This window comes from Papio anubis, chromosome 2, assembly GCF_008728515.1.
Source record: "Papio anubis isolate 15944 chromosome 2, Panubis1.0, whole genome shotgun sequence".
Classification (NCBI taxonomy): Eukaryota; Metazoa; Chordata; class Mammalia; order Primates; family Cercopithecidae; genus Papio; species Papio anubis.
The window spans coordinates 158,336,933-158,363,335 of record NC_044977.1 but is presented as its reverse complement, the minus strand read 5'-3'; the positions used below and the strand labels follow the sequence as shown (position 1 = coordinate 158,363,335).

The following is a 26,403-nucleotide window of genomic DNA, read 5'->3' as shown; positions in this document are numbered from 1 at the left end:
TGGTAGTTTTAGTTTTTGTTTTTTCAGGAGCCTCCCTACTGTATTCCGTAATAGTTGTGCTAATTTACCTTCCGATCAACAGTGTGCAAGGGTTCCCTTTTCTTCACATCTTTGCCAAAGTTTATTTTGCATCTTTTTGATAATAGCCATTCTAACAGATGTGAGTTGATATCTCATTGTGGTTTTGATTTGTATCTCTCTTTTGTTAGTGTACAGTGATGTTGAGCATTTTTTCGTGAACCTCTTGACCATGGGTATGTCCTCTTTTGAGAAATGTCTATTCAGTTTTTTTGCTCATTTTTTCATCTGGTTGTTTTCTTACTATTTAATTGAGTTTTTTATATATTTTGTATATCAATCCTTTATCATATGCACAGTTTTCAAATACATTTTCCCATTCCATAGATTGTCTCATAACTCCGTTGATTGTTTCTTTTGCTGTGTAAAAGCTTGTTTGTTTAATGTAATTTCATTTGTTTGTTTTTGCTTTTGTTGCCTGTGCTTTGGGGTCATATCCAAAAAATCATTGCCCAGACCAATGTCATGGAGATTTTCCCATGTCTTCTTCTAGTAGTAGATTTACAGTTTCAGTCCTATATTTATATCTTTAATCTATTTGGAATTGAGTTTTATATATTGGGTGACATAGGAGTCTAATTTCATTGTATCTGCATGTTGATACTCAATTTTCCCAATGCCATTTATTGAAGAGATTGTCCTTTCCCTTTTATGTGTTCTTGGCATCTTTGTCAAAAATCAATTGGCCATAAATGCATGGATTTATTTCTGGGCTCTCTGTTCTGTTCCATTGATCTGTTTTTATGTCAGTACCAAACAGTTTTGATTACTATAGTTTTGTAGTGTATTTTGAAGTCAGGTAGTGTGATGCCTCCATATTTGTTCTTTTTGCTCAAGATTACTTTGGCTATTTGGAGTCTTTGTGGTTCATTACCAATTTCAAGATTGTTTTCTCTCTTTCTGTAAAAAAAAAAAGAGTTATTGGAATTTTAGTTAGTATGGACATTTTAACATTAATTTTTCCAATCTGTGAACATAGGATATCTTTCCATTTATTTATGTCTTCAATTTCTTTTATTAATAGTTTGTAGTTTTCAGTGTACAGGTCTTCCATCTTCTTCGTTAAATTTATTTCTAAGTATTTTTTTGTAACTATTGCAAATAGGATTGTTTTATTGCTCTCTTTAGATAGTTTGTTGTTAGTATATAGACATGCAACTAATTCTGTGTGTTTGTTTCTTGTATTCTGCAACTTTACTGGATTTGTCAGTTTTAACAGTGTTTTGGTAGATTCTTTAACGTTTTCTATATATAATATGTCATCTGCAGACAGAAACATTTAATTTTTTTCTTTCCAGTTTGAATGCCTTTTATTTCTTTCTCTTGCCTAACTGCTGTGACTAGGACTTCTAGTACTATTTTGAATAAAAGTGACAGTGATGGCTTCTTTGTCTTGTTCCTGATCTTAAAGAAAAAGCTTTCAATTTTACATTGTTGCATATGTTAGCTGTGGGTTTGTCGTATATGGACTTTGTTGCATTGAATTACTTTTATTGTGTACTTAATTTATTGAGAGTTTTTTTTTTTAATCATGTTAGGATGTTGAATTTTTTCAAATGCTTTGACTTTTGAAATGCTAATACGATTTTTGTTCTTCATTCTTTAATTAGTAGACTTGTGTATGTTGAAGCATCCTTGCATCTCTGGGATAAATTTCACTTAATCTTGGTGAATAATTTTTTTGATGTGCTGTTGAACTTGGTTTGCAAGCATTTTGTTGAGGATTTTTGTGTCCTATATTCATCAGGGATACTGACCTATAATTTTCTTTTCCTGTAGTATCCCTGTCTGGCTTGGGTATCAGGATAAGGCTAGCCTTCTAAAAATGAGTTTGTAATTATTCCCTCTTCTTCTTCTTCTTCTTTTTTTTTTTTTTTTTTTTTCTGAAGAGTTTGAGAAGGATTGGTATTAGTTCTTCTTTAAATGTTTGGTAGAGTTAAGCAGTTAAGTCATCAGGCCCTGGGCTTTTCTCTAATGGGAGACTTTTAATTACTGATTCAATTTCCTTACATGTTACTGGTCTGTTCAGAATTTCTATTTCTTCACGATTTGCTCTTAGTAGGTTGTACGTCTCTAGAAGTTTATTCATTTATTCTAGATTATTCAATTTGTTGGCATATAATTGTCCATGGTAGTCTGTTATGATCCTTTGTATTTCCGCAGTATTCATTGTAACGTCTTTTCTTTCATGTCAAACTTTGAGTATTCTCGTTTTTTCTTAGTCTAGCTAAAAGTTTATTGATTACCACCTCTCAGTTTCACTGATCTTTTCTATTGTTTATATTGTCTCTCTGTCATTTATTTGCGCTTGGGCCTTTACTATTTCCTCCTTCTAACTTTGGGCTTTGTTTGTTCTTTTATTTCTATTTTGTTGATGTATGATGTTAGTTTGTTTATTTGAAATCTGCTTTTTTGATGTAGGCTTTTATTGCTATACATTTTCCTCTTAGAACTGCTTTTGTTTTGCATCCTTTAAGCTTTGGTGTATTATGTGCTCGTTTTCATTTGTCTCAAGATAATTTTTATTCTTCCATTTAATTCATTGTTTGGTTGCTCAGGGGCATGCTGTTTAATTTCCAGTGTTTGTGAATTTTCTGAAATTCCTCCTGTTATTGACTTTTAGCATTATACCATTGTGGCTGGAAAATACATTTCATATGATTTAGATCTCCTTAAACTTAAGACTTGTGTTATGTGTAGTCTGTCCTGGAAAATGTTTTATGTGTGCTCGAGAAGAATGTGTATTCTGCTGCTCTTAGGTGGAATGTTCTATATATGTCTGTCCCATTTGCTCTAAAATGTAGTTTAAGTCAATATTTCTTTCTTAGTCTTCTGTCTGGATAATCTGTCCGTGATTGAAAGTGGAGCCTTGAAGTCCCCTGCTATTATTAAGAGTCTATCTATCCTTTCAGATCTATTAATATTTTTTATATATGTAGGTGCTCCAATGTTGCATGCATACGTATTTATAGTTGTTATATCCTCTTGATGAATTGAAGCTTTCATCCTTATATAATGATGAGTTTTGGTTTTTTTGTGGTTTTTTTTTTTTACAGTGTTTGACTAAAAGTCTTTTTTATCCAATAAAAATATAGTTACCCTGCTCTCTTTTTATTTCTGTTTGCATGGATTATTTTTCCATCCCTTCACTTTCATTTCGTATGTGTCCTTAAAGGTGAAATGAGTCTCTTATAGGCAGTATATAGTTGAGTCTTTTTTTTTTTTAATTACTCATTCAGTCATTTTTTTTAAGAGATGAAGTCTCACTGTGTTGACAAGGCTGGAGTGCAGCAGCATGATCATAGCTCATTGTAGTCTCAAACTCCTGGGCTCAAGTGATCCTCCTGCCTCAGCCTCCTGACTAGCTAGGACTATAGGCGTGCACCACCACGCCCAGCTTATGTTTCTTGATTTGATAATGTAATCCATTTATAATCAAGATAATTATTGATAAGTAAGGACTTTTGAGAAGGAAAGAAGTTTATTCATTTCTTCTAGGTTATTCCACTTTTGAATTAAAAAATTATTCAAATAAATACATTTGAATAAATTTGTTTATTTTCCTTTACTCTCATACTACTCAACACTTCTGACACCAAATGTGTGAGGGTATTTCCTAATTTTTTTTTTACTTTTTTTTACTTTTGTGGGTCTACTATAGTGTTTTGCTTTGTGACCACCATGAGGCTTACATAAAGCAACTTATAAAAGCCTTTTTTCAAGCTGATAACCACTTAACTTTGATTACAAAAAAAACCTCTGCAATTTTACTCCACTTCTCTATATTTTATATTTTTGATGTTACAGTTTACATCTTTTATATTGTGTATCCTTTAACAAATTACCATAGCTCTTATTATTTTAATAGTTTTATATTTTAACCTCCATACTAAAGATAAAGGTGATTTACCTGCCACCATTATAGTATTAGAGTATTCTGAATTTGACTATCCACTTATTTTTACCAGTAAGTTTTATGCTTTCATATGTTTTCTTGTATTAATTAGTGTTCTGTTCTTTTAGCTCAGAGAACTCCCTTTAGCACTTCTTGTAAGACACGCCTGATGGTGATGAACTCCTTCAGCTTTTGTTTGCCTGGAAAAGTCTTTATATCTTCTGTATTTCAGAAAGACAGCTTTGCTGGTTTCAGGGGTTTTTTTGGCAATTTTTTTTTTTCTTCAGCACTTTGAATATATCATCCCACTCTCTCTTCACCTAGAAGGTTTCTGCTGAGAAACTGCAGCCTTAGGAGCTCCCATTTTATGTTATTTGCTTCTTTTCTCTTGCTGCTTTCAGGACCCTCTCTTTGTCTTTCATTTTTAACAGTTCAATTATAATATATCATCTGTGTTGTTTCAATTGACTCTTATTGGAGGCCTTTGACCTTCCTGTACCTGGATATTTATATCTTTTCCTGATTTGAAAACTTTTCTATTATTTATTTTTAAACTTTTGTTCCTTTGTCTTTTTCTTAAACCTCCTATAATTCCTTTTTATTATTTTTTTCTCCTCTGACCACATATTTTCAAATAACTTGTCTTCAAGTTCACAAATTTTTCTTCTGCTTGACCATTTCTGTTGTTGATGGCTTCTATTGCATTTTTCATTTCTTTCATTGTATTACATTTTTCATCTACAGAATTGTCTACTTTGTTGTCTTGTTTTTAAATAATTTCAATTTCTATTACATTTCTCATTTTGGTCTTTTTATTTTTTATTTTTATATTATACTTTAAGTTCTAGGGTACATGTACACAACGTGCAGGTTTGTTACATATGCATACATGTGCCATGTTGGTGTGCTGTACCCATTAACTCGTCATTTACATTAGGTATATCTCCTAATGCTATCCCTCCCCCCAGTCACACCCCATGACAGGCCCTGGTGTGTGATGTTCCCCTTCCTGTGTCCAAGTGTTTTCATTGTTCAGTTCCCACCTATGAGTGAGAACATGCAGTGTTTGGTTTTCTGTTCTTGAGATAGTTTGCTGAGAATGATGGTTTCCAGCTGCATCCATGTCCCTACAAAGGACAAGAACTCATCCTTTTTTTGTGGCTGCATAGTATTCCATGGTGTATATATGCCACATTTTCTTAATTCAGTCTGTTATTGATGGACATTTGGGTTGGTTCCAAGTCTTTGCTATTGTGAATAGTGCCACAATAAACATATGTGTGCGTGTGTCTTTATAGCAGTATGATTTATAATCCTTTGGGTATATACCCAGTGATGGGATGGCTGGTCAAATGGTATTTCTAGTTCTAGATCCTTGAGGAATCGCCACACTGCCTTCCACAATGGTTGAACTAGTTTACAGTCCCACCAACAGTGTAAAAGTGTTCCTATTTCTCCACATCCTCTCCAGCACCTGTTGTTTCCTAACTTGTTAATGATTGCGATTCTAACTGGTGTGAGATGGTATCTCATTATGGTTTTGATTTGGATTTCTCTGATGGCCAGTGATGATGAGCATTTTTTCATGTCTGTTGGCTGCATAAATGTCTTCTTTTGAGAAGTGTCTGTTCATATCCTTTGCCCACTTTTTGATGGGGTTTTTTTTTCTTGTAAATTTGTTTGAGTTCTTTGTAGATTCTGGATATATTATTCTCCTGATTTCATTGAATTGTTTCTCTGCAGTTAGCTTCTTTCATACAATTATTTGTACTTTTTTTTTTCTCACTTTGTCACCCAGGCTGGAGCATGATTATGGCTCACTACAGCTTCAACTTCCCAGACTCAAGCAATCCTTCTACCTCAGCCTCTCAAGTAGCTGAGACCATAGGCACACATCACCATGCCCAGCTAATTTTTAAATTTTTTTTTTGTAGAAATGGGTTCTTGCCTTGTTGCCCAGGCTGGTTATACAATTATTTAAATCTTTGTTAGACAGTTTATAAGTCTCCATTTCTTTGGGGTTGGTCACTGGTGCTTAATTTTGTTCTTTGGTAGTGTCATGTTTCTTTGATTGTTCTTCATCCTTGTTGCCATGTGTCAGTGTCTGTGCATTTGAAGAAATAGGGACTTATTTCAGTATTTGCAGACTTGCTTTGTTTGGGAAAGCCCTTTACCAGTCAACCTGTCCAGAGATTCTGAGCAGGTCATCTGGTATGGTCCATGAGCAGGTGTGCTGTTGGAGTCCTCGGGCAGCCTGGCTTCATGTCTGGGTCAGCAGGTGGTCAGCCTGGTGCCTGAGTGTATGGAACTGAACCTGGAGCCTAAAACTACTGTAGTAGGCCTGTTATTGGGTCTGCAGGCATGGGCCTGGAGCATGGGTTGCAAGGGTGGGTTGTTTTTCCTTTATGCAATCCTTTTAGATGTAACTCTGTACTTTTTTAGGATTTCATCCCCCAAATTAGTTATCATCCTCCTGAATTATTCCCTGAGGGATCAGACAGATGTGATTAATATTTTCTACTATATGGTTAAAAGAGGCTTTTGATGGAATCTAATTGTGGCTTGCCATCTATCCAAAGCAGCACAATTGACCCAAGAGACTCAGCTGAGAAACCATCATTAGAATAGTAAGTTAGTTCAGTTAGGTCACAAAATGAATGTCAGTCATTTTTATGTAGAGGCAATTAGGAAATATAATGGAAACAAATTCTATCACTGTGAAAAAATAAACATAAAATGTCTAAAAGCTATAAAACTTGACAGGACTGTAGAACTTAAATGAAAGAAAAACACTGAAACTCTAAAAGAGGACCTAATTAAGATTAATTTTTAATAAATAGCCAAATGGTGCTTCTAGTTGGGATAACCCTGTGTAACTCAGTTGATCCCAAATCTCCCAGATTTATAGACTCAGTTGTTTTTGATAACTGAATAAGGTGAACCTGTTCCATGTATTATGGGAAGTCTGTCACTTTTTCAAAAATCTTTAAGAATTTCCAGAGACTATTGAAGGACTTATGATCCCCTTGATCAATATATTCAACCACAACTGTTTCTCTGTTCTTTTGTTATTGATCATTTATTTATTCATTCATCCATTATTTATTTACTATTATTACTAAGCATCCATTTATTGAATGCTTACCACATTCTAAACGCTCCACATATACCCACTAACCATTGTTGTGGCTCCTAGGGCTGCTGCCTCTGACTGCTCCTGGGTCACCCTTGACTTGGGACGATCTCTTCTCTTTTATTGCCCCTGTCAAGCATCACTAATACAAGGCTGTTTTGTGTCAGACTTTTACTGAAGTTTTGACAATACTAGTGGTGGATGAGCATTGTGGAGAAGGAATACAGATGGAGCATATTGATATGGTTTGGCTGTGTTCCCACCCAAATCTCATCTTAAATTGTAGCTCCCATAATTCCCACGTGTTATGGGAGGGGAGAGTCAGTGGAAGATAATTGAATCATGGGGGTGGTTTTCCCCGTAATTTTCTTATGGTAGTGAGTAAGTGTCATGAGATCCTATGGTTTTATAAGGGGAAATCTCTTTTGCTTGGCTCTTTTCTCTCTTGCCTGCTGCCATGTAAGATGTGCTTTTTGCCTTCTACCATGATTGTGACTCCTCCCCAGCCATGTGGAGCTGTGAGTCCATTAAACCTCTTTTTCTTTATAAATTACCCAGTCTTGGGTATGTCTTTATCAGCAGCATGAAAACAGACTAATACATATATAGTGTATATGTGCATAAAACAAGACGCAATGAAAAATTAAGTATTAGACATCTTAACATTCATGGGCATCTCCTGTGGAGAATTTCTCACTTTATCCTTCATCCTTAGGTCCCACCTGCTACCATCTTTTGGAGTTGCCTCTTCCTGTCTCAATATTTCTTGTGTATCATCTCCTCAGCCTCTCTAATTTCTATACCCTTTAACTCTTTTTTCCTAGCCATAGCCTCTCGAAACTCAAACCTCCTAATTTTTTTTTTCTTTTCTTTTTTTTTTTTTTTTTGAGACAGAGTTCCACTCTGTCGCCTAGGCTGGGATGCAATGGCACGATCTCGGCTCACTGCAGTCTCCGCTTCCTGGAGTCAAGCGATTCTCCTGCCTCAGCCCCGTGAGTAGGTGGGACTACAGGCACCCGCCACCACGCCCGGCTAATTTTTTGTATTTTTAGTAGAGATGGGGTTTCACTGTGTTAGCCAGGATGGTCTCAATCTCCTGACCTTGTGATCCACCTGCCTCGGCCTCCCAAAGTGCTGGGATTACAGGCGTGAGCCACTGCGCCCAGCCCCGAATTAATTTTTGTATAATGTAGAGCACTTTATCTATCTCTTTCTTTTCCTTCCTCATACAAATCACACTGGTGGTGGGGGACGAATTTGCCTAACCAAAAAAGTCATTGAGCTGTTGTACCCCATGCCCCCCAAAAAGAGCACTTCCCAGCCCCAGAAAGGAATTCTTCTGATTTCCAGAGCAATAAGTTTTGGAATACTTAAGTTCTTCCTCACCCCAGCTGGATTTTGATGAGATACCAAGTCAGTCTCTCCCAAATTAATAAAGCAAATAGAAGATAATTCTGACTATAATCCTAGTGTACCTTTTCTGGATTTTAATAAAGTGATCTTAAAGTTAATTTTGGAGTGAGGTAAAAAAACAAGCTCAAGTAACAAAAAAATATTTTTTAAAAGAGTAATAATAGAGAACTCAATGTACCAGTGGTTTAATTTGAGCACTTATTGTTCTAGTTGAAGAATGAGCAAACAGAAAAATGTAAAACTTAATACAAAGTCCAGAAACAGATTGTTGATGAAAAAACCAAACTCCATAAAATATTTGAAGAGATTTCTTCTGAGCAAAATGTGAGGACCATGACCTACAACAGCCTCTGGAGGTCTTGAGAACAGGTGCCCAAGGTGGTTGGGTTACAGTCTGGTTTTATAAGTTTTATAAGACATCCAGTACATTGAGGTATACATTGTTTCGGTCTAGAAAGGTGGGACAACTCAAAGCAAGGGCTTAAAGATCATAGGTGGATTCAAAGATTTTCTGGTTGGCAGTTGGCTGAAGGAGTTATTAATATTATTTGAAGACCTGGAATCAATAGAAAGGAGGGTCTGGGTTAAGCTAATGGGTAGTAGAAACCAAGGTTCTCATTATGCACATAAAATGACTGCCCTTAGAAGTAATATATGGCTAATGTTTTCTATTCAGACATTTAAAAGGTGCTAGACTCTCAGCTAATCTCTCCAGGATCAGAAAAAGACCTGGAAAGGCAAGGGGATTCTCTACAGTGTGTAAATTTTCCTCCACAAGAGATAGCTTTGCAGGACCATTTAAAATATGTCAAAGAAATATGTTTTTGGATAAAATACTTTGATATTTTTCAGGGCCTGCTATCTGTCTTGTGATGCTAAAGTAGAGTCAGGTTGGATTTTGGTATCTTGTTACTACAAACAATCCGTTCAGTGAGTTCTAAGATCACTGTTTTAATGTTAATGCTGGTCAGTTTTGCCTCAAATCCAAAGGGAAGAAAGTATAATGAGGCATGTCTGACCCCCACTTCCCATCATGGCCTGAGCTAGTTTTTCAGGTTTCTTTGGAATTCCCTTGACTGAGAGGAGGAAGCCATTCAGTCAGTTGGGGTGCTTAGAATTTTATTTTTGGTTGATAATATCTAAGAATACAAAAGCATTTAGAATGTAATAAATGAAATAAAAATTACTGGAAGTGTGTTAGTTTGTTTTCATGCTACTAATAAAGACATACCCGAGACTGGGCAATTTAGAAAAGAAAGAGGTTTAATGGACTTACAGTTCCACATGGCTGGGGAGGCCTCACAATCATGGTGGGAGTCAAGGGAGGAGCAAGTCACATCTTACGTGGATGGCGGCAGGCAGAGAGAGAGAGCTTGTACAGGGAATCTCCCATTTTTAAAACCATCAGATCTTGTGAGACTTATTCACCATCACGAGAACAGCATGGGAATGACCCACCCCTATGATTCAATTACCTGCCGCCAGGTCACTCCCACAATACATGAGAATTCAAGATGAGGTTTGGGTAGGGACATGGCCAAACCATATCAGGAAGAAAATATGGGCAAGTATTTATATAATCTTGGACTAAGGAAGGCCTTTCTAACCATGGTAGAATGTCTGTGAGGTAGGTAGAATTCTTATTAAAAAAACACTTGAAAACCTAGAATGTTGTATAACATTGATGAGCCTTAAAAACATTATGCTGAGGCCAGGCGCAGTGGCTCACGCCTGTAATCCCAGCACTTTGGGAGGCTGAGACGGGCAGATCATGAGGTCAGGAGATCAAGACCATCCTGGCCAACATGGTGAAACCCTGTCTCTACTAAAAATATAAAAATTAGCTGGGTGTGGTGGCGCGTGCCTGTAATCCCAGTTACTCAGGAGGCTGAGGCATGAGAATCGCTTGAACCCAGGAGGTGGAGGTTGCAGTGAGCTGAGATCGCACCACTGCACTCCAGCCTGGCAACAGAGTGAGACTCCATCTCAAAAAACACCATAAAATAAAATAAAAACATTATGCTGAGTGGAAGAGCCAGACACATATGATTCTGTTTATATAAAATGTCCAGAATGGCCAAATCCATAGAGACAGTAGATTAGTGGTTGCCAAAGGAGGGGAAAATGGGGAGTGACTTACAGCAAACATGGTGATTTCATTTCTGAGTGATGAAAACATTCCGGAATTAGGTAGTGGTGATGGTTGGACAACTTTTGAATATATTCCCAATCACTGAATTGTATACCTTAAAGGCTGAATTTTATATATGTTATATCTCAATTAAAAAATTTAAAGATAGGTAGTTCTACTTGGGATGTCATGAGAAAACAAAAAACCTGGCATGCTAGTAGAGAATTGTTAAATAATATACATTTTAAAAATTTTATATACAAATGGCCAATAAACATAAAAAGCAAATTAAAACATTGAGACCAAATATTTGCCTACTGGCAGAGATGAAATTGTTAATTTCTTTCTTGGGTAGAGTGTAGTCTAATGGTTGTTCTAATATGCTGGTATTGATGAGGAGGAATTTGGTAATATATTTATTTCAAAAAGCCTTACTTTATGTCCTTCCATAATGCGTTTCAATTTCTAGGAATTTTATCTTAAAGAAACACAGTTTGCCATGTAAAATAAAATTGTAAAGTAATAGTAACAACACAAAGATATTTCTGCTGCTAGGGAGAAAAATTAAATTAAAAATTAAATATAAAATTAAACAGACCAATAGAAGTGCACATTCAAAAGGCTAAAGAGATACACTCTAAAATGTGGGTGCTAATCACCTCTTATTCGTGGGATTATGGATAATATATATTTTCTTGCTTATTTTTATCTGTATTTTCTATTTACTTTTTCTAAATAGTCCATACCAGAAGTATCCTTGAAATCAGAAAATAATAGAAAAATTATTTAAAATAATACAGTTTCAAGTGTGGCAAAGCTTTCTAGCTTGTTTTTTGTTTGTTTTATTTGGGTGTTTGCTTGTTTTGTGAGCGCCTTAGCAGAAATGAGATGAGAAAAGAAATTTTTTGTTTCTCGTGTGATTACAGAGATTCATGAGAGATTCATGAAAAAAAGTCTTCAATTCTGAACCCAGATTCTTACTAGCTGCCCCTATGAGCTTTCTTCAGTGGGGTGTATAGTTTCAGGGTTCGACCAGTTGATTAGTTGGTAATTTTATAACATACACCATTGTAAATTAAACTGTTTGTGGTATATTTATCCCAAGATTTTTTCTCTTCGAAATTGGGTAAGTTAGGATTTACAACCAAGATCCTATTGAGTGGAGGACTTTCTGATTTTTAAATTATGTTCCTCAGATGTAACAATTTTCTTCTCCCCATTTCCTAGACAGAATCATGAATAAACTGGAGGATAAGCAGGACCAGATGATACCATGAAGAGAAGTTTACAGGCCCTCTATTGCCAGCTGTTAAGTAAGTTGACACTGCATTTCTTCTTTCTTAAAATACACCAATGTCATTATTTGCTGGATGCCCAGAACTTACTTTTTGGATGAAGACCAGGGTTGGATCAGTGAAAGAGGACAGTAAAGTTTCACTCTGCTTCATCTAGATGAAGTATCAAGCATTAATTCATTCTAAGATCTCTGTTTTAATGTTAATGCTTGTCAGTTTTTCCTGAATTCCAAAGGGAAGTTTTAATATCCATTATAGTTGTAACTTGGACATCAGTTATAACTTAAACTCCATTATAATAATTCTAAATTGATGTGTTAAGCATAGTTAATCTGGGAATGAGTGTCCAAAAACATTATTGCCTTTGATTTAGTGTTCTTCCAGGATGACCTGCTGTAGATTCCTCATGAAGAGAAAATGGTGTGTTGTGTTTTCTGTTTTTTGACACATAGAACTTGTTGCCATACAGCCTTTGGCTTAAAGTGTTATGCATAGTTATACATGGTTCTCAAATAAGAAGTGAAAATATGACTTCTTGGTTTTACGGTGGAATAAAGAGTGTTCAATTATGACTTTCTGCACATCACTCATGTGTTTTGTGTATACTGCCACAAAGCACCAATTGCCATGTAGGGATTGTACTTTCTTTGGGATTAGAATTGCTACTGAATGAATGTAAAAGCCAAAACCAATTGGTGGGTTTGATGTTCCAGTTAACCCACTTAAGACAATAGGCATTACCCACTCCAGGTCTAACCAAAGCCAGTGAGTTGGAAAATTGTGAGTTAGTTGTTTATCTTGTTCTTGCTAAGGTAAATGAAGTACCTATCTTTCCTAGGCTGAGTGGCTCCTTGTTAACTTTTGTTGAAAGAATAAAAGGAAAAGATATTGAGATGCAAATCATCAGTAGTCAGCCCTTAGAATTTAGTAATTCAGCTTATGGTGTACCCCCAGTGCAAAGCACTTTATCTACAGACAGCATTCTGGCCGGGTGTTTTAATTGACTCATTTCTTCTGCTGAATTCTAATCCCTAAAACACATATCACGTCAGCCTGTTTCAGCCTGGTGGAAAGTCGCCAAGAGTTATAGGGACTTTCTCATGTTCCTTTTCCATGTGTTCTATGGGACTGTCAGTTTGTTGCTTTTTTAAAAAATGATAAGCTTGTTTGCTAAAGAATAGGCTTTAAAGATTGAAGAAGCAATGTCATCAAGGAATGATTAACTCTGCCTTGATGAGAGAGTAGACATATGAAGGATAAATAGGATTTTACAAACACACATGCACACATACCCCTCAGAGAAGGGGAGGAAGGCTTTGTAGCCAGAAAAATGGGAAATAAAGAACAACAGAGTAGATTTTGGAACAGCAAAATGTTTGCTGAGTTCACCCATGCCGACTCTATGCCCCAAAGTTTGCGTAATATTTTAGGGTCGTATGTTATTTGAAAGGCATCAGTAAATTACCCTGCAGTCCAGAGAGATAAGACTTATCCTATGATGAGGTCCATCCTCCTATACTGAGCAACTCTGAATGCTGAAGGGGGTTCAAACATCATCTGGCTAACTATAGAAAACAACTGTGTCTTAACACCTTGCTGTTTGCAAAGCTTGCTGGGAAATGCAGACAGTCCAGAATATGTAGTTTCCTGCTGGTTAGGAGGGTAGACAGTGGCCCTCACTAAACCACCCTGATTACTGACATGCATATACACACAATAGATCGTATTTGTCACTGGTCAGCCAGTTATTAAGTTATGTGTATGTTAACATTGTCCACAAATAAAATGTTTTTAAGACATTTAGTCTGTGTCTAAAATAGACTTGAGAACTAGCATCAACACACAATATGTTATTTTATATAACTCATATATTTTATATAACTCATGATAAAAATATATGAAAATATATTTTTAATTTGGATTAAAAAATCATGATTGAGTATTCTGGTTTTTCATTGTTACATAACAAACTAGTCTAAAACCTTGTGGCTTAAAGCAATAACAGTTATTTATTTCGCTCATAAGTCTGTAATTTGAGCAGGACTTAGCAGAACCTATGCCTCCACTGCAGAGTGTTTGGGACCTAGGCTGGAATGACTCCAACGGCCGAGGGCTCCCTGAGGCCTTCTCACATGGACAGTTTGGGCTCCCCCACAACATGGTGGCTTCAGAGTCATCAGATTTCTTATATGGCAGCTACCAGTATGAGACTTGGCAAGGCTTAGAAGACTTATTATGAATTAGCCTTGGAAGTCCCAGAATAATACTCATGCCACATTGTACTATCTGAGGAAGTAAGACCAACAGTAACTCAGGGGAAGAGGAATTAGGCTTCACTTTTCAAAGAAAAGAGGAGTAACAGTTCGTAGCAGTTATCTTTAGTCTATTACAGAGAATATCTATTTGTTTAAAAAAACAAAAACACTTACTAGTGGACATTAGCCAATTCATAAGTCATTAATATAGAAGCTATACCCTACTGAGTGCCTACTGTGTTCACAAGGATTTGCTGAGAGTTTACCTAAATCTCCTCAGTTATTCCAGAGGAAAATGCTTCAAGATGAAGAAGCGTTACAGATGGATAAGCAAGGACTGGCCCAGGGTGCCCAGTGAGTTCAGTTCACAGCCATATTTCTCTGACCCCTGCATATGTGCCCTTTTCTTTCTGCCCTGATGCCCTACCACACACAGGAAAAACCAGCAGTGTGGTCCCTCTGCTGCCCTTATAGCTAAGATAGGGACTGTTCAAGCCCATAAGCAGTGAAGTTTGCATCTTGCGAGTGATATTAGATGAGTGCTGGGGTTTGGATATTTGATCCCTCCAAGTCTAATGTTGAAATTTTATCCCGTTTTGGAGGTGGGGATAAATGAGAGGTGTTTGGGTCATGGAGGTGGATCTCTCATTAATAGATTAGTGCCCTCTCCAGGAGAAGGGAAGTGAGTAAGTTCTAGCTCTTTTGTTACCTTGAGAGATGCCCCAAGAACTGGTTGTTTAAAAGAATCTGGCACCTCCCTCTGCCTTGCATCCACTCTCTCACCATGTGATCTCTGCACATGCTGGCTCCCCTTTACCTTCCACCACCAGTGGAAGCAGCTTAAGGCCCTCATGAGATGCAGATGCTGGTGCCGTGCTTCTTGTTTAGCCTGCAGAACCGTGAGCCAAATCAACCTCTTTTCTTTATGAATTACAGAGCCTCAGGTATTTCTTTATAGCAACACTAAACAGACTAAGACAGTAAGACCAAAATAAAAAGATGCTCTTTAGATCACTGAGTCATAATTGATAGTCATTGAGGCTTGCATGTGCCCAGTTGGGGCTAAGGAATGCAGTCTTTGGCAGGCAATGCTGTTGAGGTTTTAATGGTTTACTTTTGTTACAACTGACTATCTCTGCCTTTGTTTTTATTACCTGAGCTCTACTCCACAATGCAGTACTGAGTGTTTCATCCCACTGGCTTTAGCCCTTTCAGAAGGTTTAACACATTTTATATGATATATTGGAACAGCAGAAAGCTTGAGTATGAGGGTGGTGATAAGAGTCTTTATGGTTATAAAAAACCAGATACTCTCATTCATTTTTCTTTCCAAGACCTAAGTAATCAATTAGGTGTTAAAGCTCGTGCTAAGAATACCTGGGTTTTTGAGACAGCAGACAGGTTCAAATCCTAGTTTGACCACTTTCTAGGTGACTTACCTTAGGTAAGTTACTTAAGCCTCAGTGAGCTCTAGATGTAAAATGGGATGTGATCACTCACTACCTGAGATGGTATTGAGTGAGATGACATACCACATAGAAGTCCTACATAAATGCCAGCTTTCTTACTGCCTTCCTGCCTGGAAAACATAAGGATAACCTAACCAGGAGCTCTACTGTAACTAACATTTGTGTGGAACCTTCTGGTTCGCAAAGCATTTTCCCATAATTTGGTCCTCACAACAACCTTATAAGGCAAGTGGGGCATTATTATTGACCATATTCTACAGAGAAAGGAATTGATATGATCAAGGCTGCTTTTGCCAAGCGACATCACAATTTTTTGAAAAAGTTTTTAATAATGGAAGGTAAAGAGCATCATCACAACCCCTTAAAACCATGCCACTGCTGAGGAGGGTCTGAATCTGAGTCTTGATTTAGCAGATGTGTGTTTGCTTGGGTACTGTGTACTGGAAAATTGTTGTGCTACTTTGTTAAGAAGACTAAGGCAATTATTATTTTATGACAATATGATGTTTTTACATATAAATGTCTATTCAAATCAGAGTGGTTTAAATATGTAAAATTAAGCAGTGATTATGTTTTGTAACTTCAGTGTTTGCTATACATCCAGACATTTGAATTTCTTAAATCATGCTCTGTATTGTTACTCTAGTACACCCTGCTCGCTCGTTCATGCACCCTTTGCATCTACTGGTCTGTGTCAAATCACTCAAAGTAATTTTTGTTCAACTTAGAGAACTGTCTGTAGGTCCCTATCTTAGGAAAAGGAGGGGAAAAAGGAAAAAAAAGAACTGCTGGTGTGGATTTGGACCCTTACCCTATAGAATTTGAAGGAAAATACACCCCCTTTTCTGCCATCTTTACCTGGGGCATGGAGATCATGTCTCAGTCTCAGATTTGAATTATATATATGTATACACACAAACACACACACAAATCCATATTTCCTGTCTGTGGATTTTTCTGGGCCTAATGAGAAGCTACTTGGTAGTTCATTTCCACTTGAAACCTATTTTCTGATGGGATGATCTTCTTCTCATGTGATCTCTGGAACTGAGCAGAACCCTTGAAAACACTTTAAAGTGAGAGAACTCTCTTTGGTGCCTTTTCAGCTCTAACCATTCCTTCTTGCCTACCAGCTACCCAGTGACTATTCTTTCTTCCAGTTACTTCTTAAACTAGAAGTATCCACATAATTATATCTTCTTCAAGAGATTGACATTTCCCTCTCTTTTTCTTCTTCCATGCTTATTTTTGTCCCATATTAGACACAAAGCCCCCAACATGCTACCTTCTCATCTCAGATGTCCTCCTGTGGTCTGTGATCTGAAGTTCTCATGTATTCCATTAAGATGGAAAGCAATTTGACTAAACTAAGTAATACCAAGATGTGCTTACTGGTTAAGGAGAGTTAAGGAACTCCTTCTCCTTAGCTCTAAAGATGTGTTTTGAAAAGACTTGGTATTGTTTTAAACAGCATTGAGTACACTAATTTAAAGAGGTAAGCTTCCCAGGATCTGCATATTTGTCTGTATCTCCCAGAGTCATGGGTCAGGAATCTGCATGTTTCCCTTGCTGGCTCATTATTATTTCTTCTTCTTCTTCTTCTTTCTTCTTTCTTCTTTCTTCTTTCTCCTTCTCCTCCTCCTCCTCCTCCTTCTCCTCTTCCTCCTCCTCCTCTTCTTCCTCCTCCTCCTCTTCCTCTTCTTCTTCTTCTGCTGCTGCTGCTTCTCTTTTTTTCTCTCTTTTTTTTTTCGTCCAGCTTACACCAGGAATGATCTTCTTAGGCTATATCTACACCTTTTGTATCATCACCATCCAACCAGATTTTGCAACCCCAAATACATGAAGCCATCCTTGACTTGCCTCCCACCCTACCCTGGATGCATTTGTATACTAGCGATACTAGCTCCTGTTGAACTTAACACATGACTCCATTCATGTCTCTGCATCCCCATTGTCTCAGCTTTAGAGAACAGCTTCCTATGTTCTTTCCTGGACCATTTTAATAGTCCTCTGCTTATTGTCCTATTCTCAGGTCTTCTCCTTCTAATTCCTCTTCACATTACTGCCAAATTAGCTGCTTGTCATCTGATCATCTTTCCATGGCTTTGCATTACCAAAAGCAGCAGTTCTCATAATGTGGTCCAAGAATCCCTGGGGACCGCTGAGGCCTTTACAGGAAGTCTGTGAGGCCCTTCTTTTTCCAACTATACATATTTATAAAGCCAGATTTTTTCCATATACTGTACTTCAACCAAAATAACATATCGCAACAGATTGAGTGCAGAAGCTGATAAGAGAACCAGCTGTCTTTCATAAGCCAGACACTAAAAGATTTACAAAATTGTAAAACAATGCCATCCTTCTAATTTTTTGTGTTAGAAAATGTTTTTTCATTAAAAATGCTATTTGTTAAGAGTAATGAGTTTGTTATGAGTTAATAATTTTTGTTTTACAGCTTTAACTTTTAATATAGTAAATATCAATAGATATAACCCATATTTTGAAAAGCTCTTTGGGCAGTCCTCAATAGATTTTAAGAGTATGAAGGGGTCATGAGACCAAAATGTTTGAGAACCTCTGACCTAAAGGATAAATCCTAAATTCCTTAGGTTAGTGCCAGAATCATTAATAGTCTGGTCCCAGACTACCTTTCCAGCCTCATCTCTTATCCCTTCTCCCTTTTATATCCTCCTCCCTCACTCACACACATACACCACACAATTCTACCCAATAGACAACCGCAGTGTGCTCCAGCCATCATAACACATACTCTGTCCACCACAAAATATGTAGCTCTGATTATACCTGTGTTTTTTTTCTTTTCATCTAGCTTCTTAGGCGTGGGAATTCTATTTCATCATCTATTCCTTTGTTTCCAGTCTAATCGGGAGCTTGATTCATAATGGGAGTCATAAATGTTTGATTTAATTAGCATAATTCATCAAATCTAAGATGCTATTAGTTGTAAGATCCACTGTTATTTTATGAACCACTAAAAAAGACAAAATGTTGCTTAAACAATCACACACTATCAATTACACCTCACAATATGGAAACACATGTATAGATAAAATACAGAATTATTAAGTTGGATTGTGGCTGAGAAATGTACTTTCTGAGCCTCTGCGACTAAATTCTCCTTTAGTATCGGGTCTCAGCAAACCCATCTGTAGTTCTAGCTCTCACCCTAGGTGGGCCTCATGGAACAAAAGCATTTCCCTTCAGAAACTAAAGAGAGATTCAAGGAGCTGGGCCATCTCTAGCTGAAGTTGGCTTATGTATTTTGTCTTCATGGCTTGTTTCTCCTGATAAATGAGAGGAAATTTTTCCTACAATTAAGGAAGGAAAGTTTATATGAATTATAAATGACATAGTATTTAGGTCCAAACAAATTTTGACTCCAGAAATATATGACCTTTTAGATGTTACAGACAATCATACAGATATTGCCATTCTGTATACATAAGAGTCATTTCCCTAGTCTGAGGAGATGAATGAAACTTCACCATTCTTTATGAGGTCTTCACTTCCTCCTCCACCTTTCCCAGTGAAGTTATCTTCCCTTGTGTTTTACACTGCTTGGTCACAACCTTCATGGACAGTGATTAAGACTGCTTGAGTTCAAGTCCTGGCATACCACAAATTATTTTCGTCCTTTTCCGTCCAAAACATACCACTGCTAAATAGCTGCTGGGCTTTGTGTCCTCCACCCCTTACAAATTCATCATTCCTGAGCTGTCGAAGACTCATTGCTCTTGAGGAAATAAAACAGCATGGTTCATTTAGTGGCATAGACCAGTTCATCAGCCTACAGTTCCCTTGTGCTACCAGCAGTGGCTGCAGTAACAGTAATGACACTTCTGGTCATCAGTTGGCCTCATGGATATTGGAGGGCATCCACTTCATTGACACTAAAATTCAGTATTTTAGACTACATTAGTTTGATTGGCTTTGATCAGTGTTTCCCAAATCTGACTGTACACTAGAATCACCTGGGGAACTTTTTAACAAATCCCCTTTCCCAGACCCCATCCCAGAGCAATTAAATCAGAATCTTTGGGCATGGGACTGGGGCATCCAGTGATTTTGATGGGCAACCAGGGCTGGAATCACTGGCTATGATCTCTGGTTCTTAAACTTTAGTGCACAACAGAATCACCTTAAGGGCTTATTTAAACACTGACCACTGGGCCCACCCCCAGAGTTTCTCATTCAGTAGATCTGGGTTTGGGCCAAGAATTACATGTCTAAGTCTCTAGTAATGCTGAAGCTTTGGTCCAGAACTTTGAGAATCACTGTTGTAGACTTATGAAGGGCTACCCAGGAGCAGGAGACGCTTTTAGCTTCCCTACCTCACTTGGGCTACATGATGGAGAAATTAGTTCTGGAATAAAACCAGGATCAGTTAGGAAGGAGAATGGAGAGAAGGTGTCAGGGAAGCAACTAGCAGAATTCCGTTAAAACTTGAAGTTTCATATTATTCTTCAGGATGTACTGGAAGTTAGTTTTTACTCTGTTTTAAGAATGAGAAGGGCACAAGGAATGGGCTGGCTAGGGTTATAAAGCAAAAGGGAAACACCTTTTGAGTAACTGTTGGTCTTGACTGTTTATTGCAGCTGTCTGATTTTAGAACTTGATTTTGTAAGACTGTTTTTTTCTTATGCTGTGTAATTCTTTTGCAAATCAAAAATTAGAGGCTGTTTTTTGGGGAGCTTGATTGTGAAAAGATTTCCAAATATTCTCTAGGGAGAATAGATCTCTTTACTTCTGAAGAGTAAGTCATTCACATAGAAAATTTGAGGAAGTGACTCTTTCCAAGGTGATATTAACCCAGGAAGTTTAGGCATACCAGGTCCTTAAAAGTGTCATGTTGATTTAATATTTTTTATGGTTTAGGTTGTGATTTTACGTTTGCACAAGTCAACAATTCTTTTCTGCAGATAAAACAAAACTTTAATAAGACATTCTCATTTTAAACAATGCCAATGGGGACTAAGAATAAATATTTTAAAGAAATTCAATTTTATGAATTTGAGTACATTCCATTACACTGTTGGCAGAAGAATGTAGGTGAGGGAAGTTATGCTCATACTTAGTAGAGCTGTTGACTTATGTAAATTCAAATGTTAACCCTTAATGAGTAAATCCAATTTTCTATAGGAAAGTATTTTTGCTAAAATATATGGTGGGAGAAAGCATAGAATTTCAAGCTCTCATGTTGTCTTTTACTAGTTATATGACTGCACAGAGTGCTTCAGCTCCCAGAGCTCCCTCATTGTCCTCAAGTACAATGCACAGATGACCAGTATAATGTCTACCTTGAGAATTGTTGCAAGAGTTAAATGGGTAGGGTATAAAAACATTTCATGTGTTGAAAATGCCTTTCAAACATGGGTTGTTGCTGTATTACTATCCTTAAATAACATTACTTTTGTTGTAATATTGTAAGCAAATCTTATTTTTGTTTGGCAAATCTTATTTAAAAAAGAAAGAAATGTGAAAGGTAGTCTTTATGTCCTCACCCAGATTTGAATTCAGTAGAATGCTCATTAATACACATAAACCTCATGAATTGGGGCTATTTTTAACAAACAGAGAACTGTCTTCTTTGTTAAAATCTGATATAATTCTGGGAGATTCTTCTGAAGGAGGAAAATTCAAACAGAATTTTTTAAATGAAAACAGGGGTTTTTTTCCCCCAGCAATTTCATATTGTCTTTGTAATAAATCTCTGAAACATTTTTGAAACATTTAATCATTGCCTTTATATATGTGATGGACACTGGAGATTCTTCAAGCTAAACCCCAAAAGCCCCCCAAACCTAAGATACATTGCCTTTGCAGCATCTTCTTTCTTATCTCCCTAGCTCCCTCTCCCAGCTTGTGTCATCCATTTCCCTTCCCTTCCTTTGGGTCATTTGCATCACCAAGCTTTCTCATGTCTTTGCTCCTCCCCTCAGAAGTTTTCCAGCCTTTCTCCTCAAGGGAATCAATTATCTGCTGCAAGCATCCTAGTAGCTCCTTGAAGATGAATCATTTGCCTTTGTTCTGACTGTACCAGGATATCACTCAGCTGTGAGCTGTGGGCAGCCTCATTGCTCATTTCCTCCAGAGCATCTTCATCAGTTTCCCTGTCTGTAAAATGGGTGTTTGTATTAGTTTACTGTGGCTTGCTTTTTTTTTTTTAGACAGAATTTCGCTCTTTTTGTCCCGGCTGGAGTGCAATGGCACGATCTTGACTCACTGCAATCTCTGTCTCCCAGGTTCAAGTAATTCTTCTGCCTCAGCCTCCCGAGTAGCTGGGATTACAGGCACATGCCACCACGCCCGGCTAATTTTGTATTTTTAGTAGAGATGGAGTTTTACCATGTTGGCCAGGCTGATCTCAAACTCCTGACCTGCAGTAATTCACCTGCCACAGCCTCTCAAAGTGCTGGGATTACAGGCGTGAGCCACTGCCCCCGGCCTCCTGTGGCTTCTACAACAAATTACCACAAACTTTGTGGCTTAAAATAGCAGAATTTTTTTTCACAGTTCTGGAGGCCAAAAGTCCAAAATCAGGGTGTGTGTGTGGCAGCAGGGAGGGAGGGGGGCACACTCTCTCTGAAGGCTCTAAGGCTCCAATCTCTGCCTCCGTTTTACATGGCCTTCTCCTATTTTCCATGTATCTCTCCTCTGTCATTGGATTTAAGGCACACTTGGATAATCTATCATAAGCTCATCCCAAGATGCTTAATTATATCTGCAAAGACCATTTTTCCCAGTAAGATTACATTCAGAGGTTTCAGGGTTAAGATGTGGATATGTCCTTATTCAACCCACTATTCAATCATCTACACTGTGATATTGCTATTCTTCATAGAGTTATTAATATAAGTATATGGCACACTTAGCATAGTGCTGAGTTCAGAAAAGGTGCTCAGTAAGTAGAGGGTACAGGCCAAGAAGTAAGTAGAAGGTGAGGAGATGGAACCATGAGTTTATAAAGTGAGAAGTTTAACTATAAAGTGAGAGCAAGAGAAGGCTGCTCTCTCTTGTTTTTTGGAGAAGTTTAACTATAAAGTGAGAGCAAGAGAAGGTTGCAACTGGCAGGTATATAGAGAGCAGAGTGTTTTAAAAACCAATGTGTTGAGCTGGTCTAAAACTCCCAGGGAGGGTGTGCGGGGACTAAGTGCTATAGGCATGTGAGCTTCAGATAAGGTGAGATGCACACTGATGGGCAGGAACTGCTCTACACATGATTCTCATGCTCACATGTTGCACTGGTGCACAGGGTCTCTTTCCTGCCCTTGCCAACCAGTGCTAGTGCTAGATGCATGACTGTGCTGTGTTTGATGAGAAGAGGCAAGAATGAGAATCCCCTGTCCTGTGATCAGTGAGTCAAATTAACACTGAGTGTAAATGCTTTGAGAGAACAGTGTAAGATGTTAACAGTGTTACTGTTAACAGTAACATCTTACACTGTTCTCTCAAAGTCACACAACTATTTCTCCACAGAACAGAGCCCAGGCTCTGTGCTGGCAGCTTGAGGTCAGCTAATTATACAGTAGCTCAGGAGAGAGCCCTAGAACCCTCTGAGATGGAAAAAAAAAATGCAGCAGTTTGCTTTGAAATTCCTTGGTTAGATGAAGAAATTACAATGTGCCCACTTTACCCAAAAGGCAGAGAAACAAGGGTCCTAGAATCACCCAGGGAAGCAATATTGTACCCCAAGTACCTGGTCATGCCTGGGCATCCCTGGAAGCAGTGGAAGATGAATGAGATGGAAGGGTTGGAAGCTCTAGAGTGGGCCACTTGAGAAGGGATGGTAATTGATTCCAGTTGCTGGCCTGGGGATCACTATGAGGTGGGGACAGCCCCTGAGCCTGAGAGAGTGCTGTTTAAAAGAAAGCGAGAGTGGCTGGGCTGCTTGCTTGTATAAACATATGGGGTCACATCTAACCAGTTCTCACTATGACATAGCAGAATCCCTGAAGGAGGAAAAGGAGGCTCAGACAAATATAGTTACATTCTTTAATTGATGTTATTGTTATTTTGACCTGCAGTTAAGTGTAAAATAATTGAGCTAAAAAATAAAATATAATTATCGTTTAAATAACCTAGCTATAGACATTTCATAAGGAAAAATGTCCCATATTTCACACTAAAATTGGTCTGATTGGGGAAATATTCATGTCTTTTTTTTTTTTTTTTTTTTTTTTTTTTTTGGCGGAGGCAGGGGAACGGAGTGTCGCTCTGTTGCCCAGGCTGGAGTGCAGTGGTGCAATCTTGGCTCACTGCAAGCTCCACCTCCCGGGTTCATGCCATTCTCCTGCCTCAGCCTCCCGAGTAACTGGGACTACAGGCGCCCGCCACCACACCCGGCTAATTATTTGTATTTTTTTTTAGTAGAGACGGGGTTTCACTGTATTAGCCAGGATGGTCTCGATCTCCTGACCTCATGATCTGCCTGCCTCGGCCTCCCAAAGTGATTACAGGCATGAGGCACCGTGCCTGGCCTCATGTCTTTTTTCAAATGAGTGTCGTAAGTTGGGTGGTCCCTAGAAGCAGACCTCGAACCCTGAGACCAAGAGTCCTGTGGAGTGACTTATTAGGAAGGTTTCCCAGGAATAACTGATAGGGGAAAAGGATAGTGGGCCTGAAAAGGGAAGAAAGCCCAGCAAGGATGAGTATCAAGCAAAACTCCACAGAGACTGACTTTGTTGCAGTCTGTCTTGAGAGTTCTGGTGAGATGATAGGTCACACCTTGGACTTGTCCTCATCAGGTGACAGAGTATTATAATCCCGGACCTCTCAGTCATTAGTTAAGGGCACTAAAGATGTACCAAGCTCTGCTTAAGTATTTTAAATTAGTGACCTACATGTAAACATGTTTAATTCATTTAATATACACAAAGCATTTTAAACAGTGCTATAAATGTTGGGCCGATGTTATTCCTACCATCATCATCATTTGCTCCCCTACTCCTCCCATCTCTCTGAACATAAAGTAAAACCTCATCTCCCTTCCATTGCTAGGACCTTGTTCCTTGTTCTAATATATCATGTTACAAATACAACTTATTGCATCTTCCTCCTCACCTCTATGAACCCCTGTCCTAAGTCTCATTCTCTGAGAACCAGTATGGAGGTTTCCCGTAAGAGCTGGAGATGGCTGGTGAAGGGCTGATTATTAAAGATTTGTCATATGCCCCGGGGTTGGAGGTATAATTGAAATTCCCCCTGGATATAGTCCCGTGGGCCTCTCTTTTGCATTATTAAATCATAATGATAAATGAATATGACCAGGTATTTTATTCTTCCCCTGGAGGTGTGGCTTTTATAGATGTGGTCTCCTTGATACTATTTTGCCACAGATGAAACTTTTGGCAGAATCATTGCTAGCCTAACAATCCAGATTTCCCAAAGTTCAAGGGATACTTTGAAAACATAAAGTTCTGAAAACTAGAAAATATCGACTTGCATGGAAATTGTAGTCTAATTATAAAGGAGGGCAGTCTCTGTGCAGGACATCTGACTGTATTTGTGAGGAAGATGGTCCAGATTTTGGAGGAAAACATTTTTGTGTATACAACAGGGAATTGAGAAGTTTACCCTTTGATGCTGTATGAGAGTGGGTTGGCTAGATGTCATGTAAGTTTCATTTTCTTAAAGAAGAGGGAGAGGAAGAGAAAGGTAGGCATCAGATAAGCAGTTGCTAATCTTTAAAGGGTCAGAGTGTTTCTGTTTGTTTCCTTTTTCTTTAATTTTCTAAGACAGGACTTTTATTCCTTAGAATATATAGAAGAGTCACGAAAGTCTATGCTCTCAGAGCTGAAAGATCCTTTAGTAATTACCACTGTGTTTAGCACATGAGGAAATGGAGGGCATCCTGAGTGGAGAAGTGACTTACCCAGGATCCAAGCCTAGCTGATGTGAGGGAAGAGGCTTAAGCATGAGTCCAGATTCTCAGTGCAGTGCGCATGCTAGGATGTCCTCTCCTACATCCCTCTGCACAGCAGTACTCCAGTCACACTGATGTTCTTTTCCTTCTTCAAGCACTTCAACTTATTTACAAAGGCCTTTGACCAGTTGTTTGTCCCAGCCTGGCATGGGTGGCTCCCTGCTGTTCAGATTACAGCCCCAGGACCTCCCCACAGCAGTTCCCCTCACCACTCAGCATAAATACTTCACCCAGTCTCTCCATTACTTTTCCCTAGTTTAAGTTCTGCACAGCACTTGGAATTATACAATTTTTTTTTTTTTTTTGGTTCTTTGTTTATTGCCTACAGTCAGTTAAGAGCCCACATGCTGTATTCTTAGCCTAGAACAATGCCTGGCACATGGAAGACCATGGAAGAACATGGCATTAAAGTGGAATGAACTGGACAGAGGAACAGTGAGCAGGTTTCTCGAGTGGTCCATATTGTTGGGTGAGACTTCATTAGAGAGAATGAGAATTATGGTCTAGGTTGGCCCAGTTCGATGGACATAGAACACAAGGCACATATGTAATTTCAAATCTTCTAGTAGCCACAGTAGAAAAAGTGAAAAGAAATAGGCAAAAGTAATTTAAATAATATTTTTATTTAAACCAATATATTCAAAACATTATTTCAACATATAATCAATTAAAAAATCTAGTGAGATATTTTGCTTTCTTTTTTTTTCAGATCAGGTCTTTTAAATATCCTATGTAATGTGCATTTACAGCACATCTGCAATTTAGACACTGCATTTTTTTCATAAATAGCT

The 26,403-nt window shown here is 38.0% G+C and overlaps 1 protein-coding gene across 3 annotated transcripts in view; it reads left to right on the top strand.

Annotated features, from left to right (window-relative positions):
* The window catches only part of TMEM108 (transmembrane protein 108), a 330,997-nt gene that overhangs the window by 167,837 nt on the left and 136,757 nt on the right, over positions 1-26,403 (top strand). For 2 of the 3 annotated variants that reach the window (XM_017955890.3, XM_017955893.3), the window contains one exon: positions 11,878-11,963. In XM_017955890.3, coding sequence (XP_017811379.2) covers positions 11,924-11,963 — 40 coding nt within the window. In that variant the 5' untranslated portion in view covers positions 11,878-11,923. The remainder of the gene's footprint in view (positions 1-11,877; positions 11,964-26,403) is intronic. The other variant, XM_017955891.3, reaches the window with a different exon arrangement.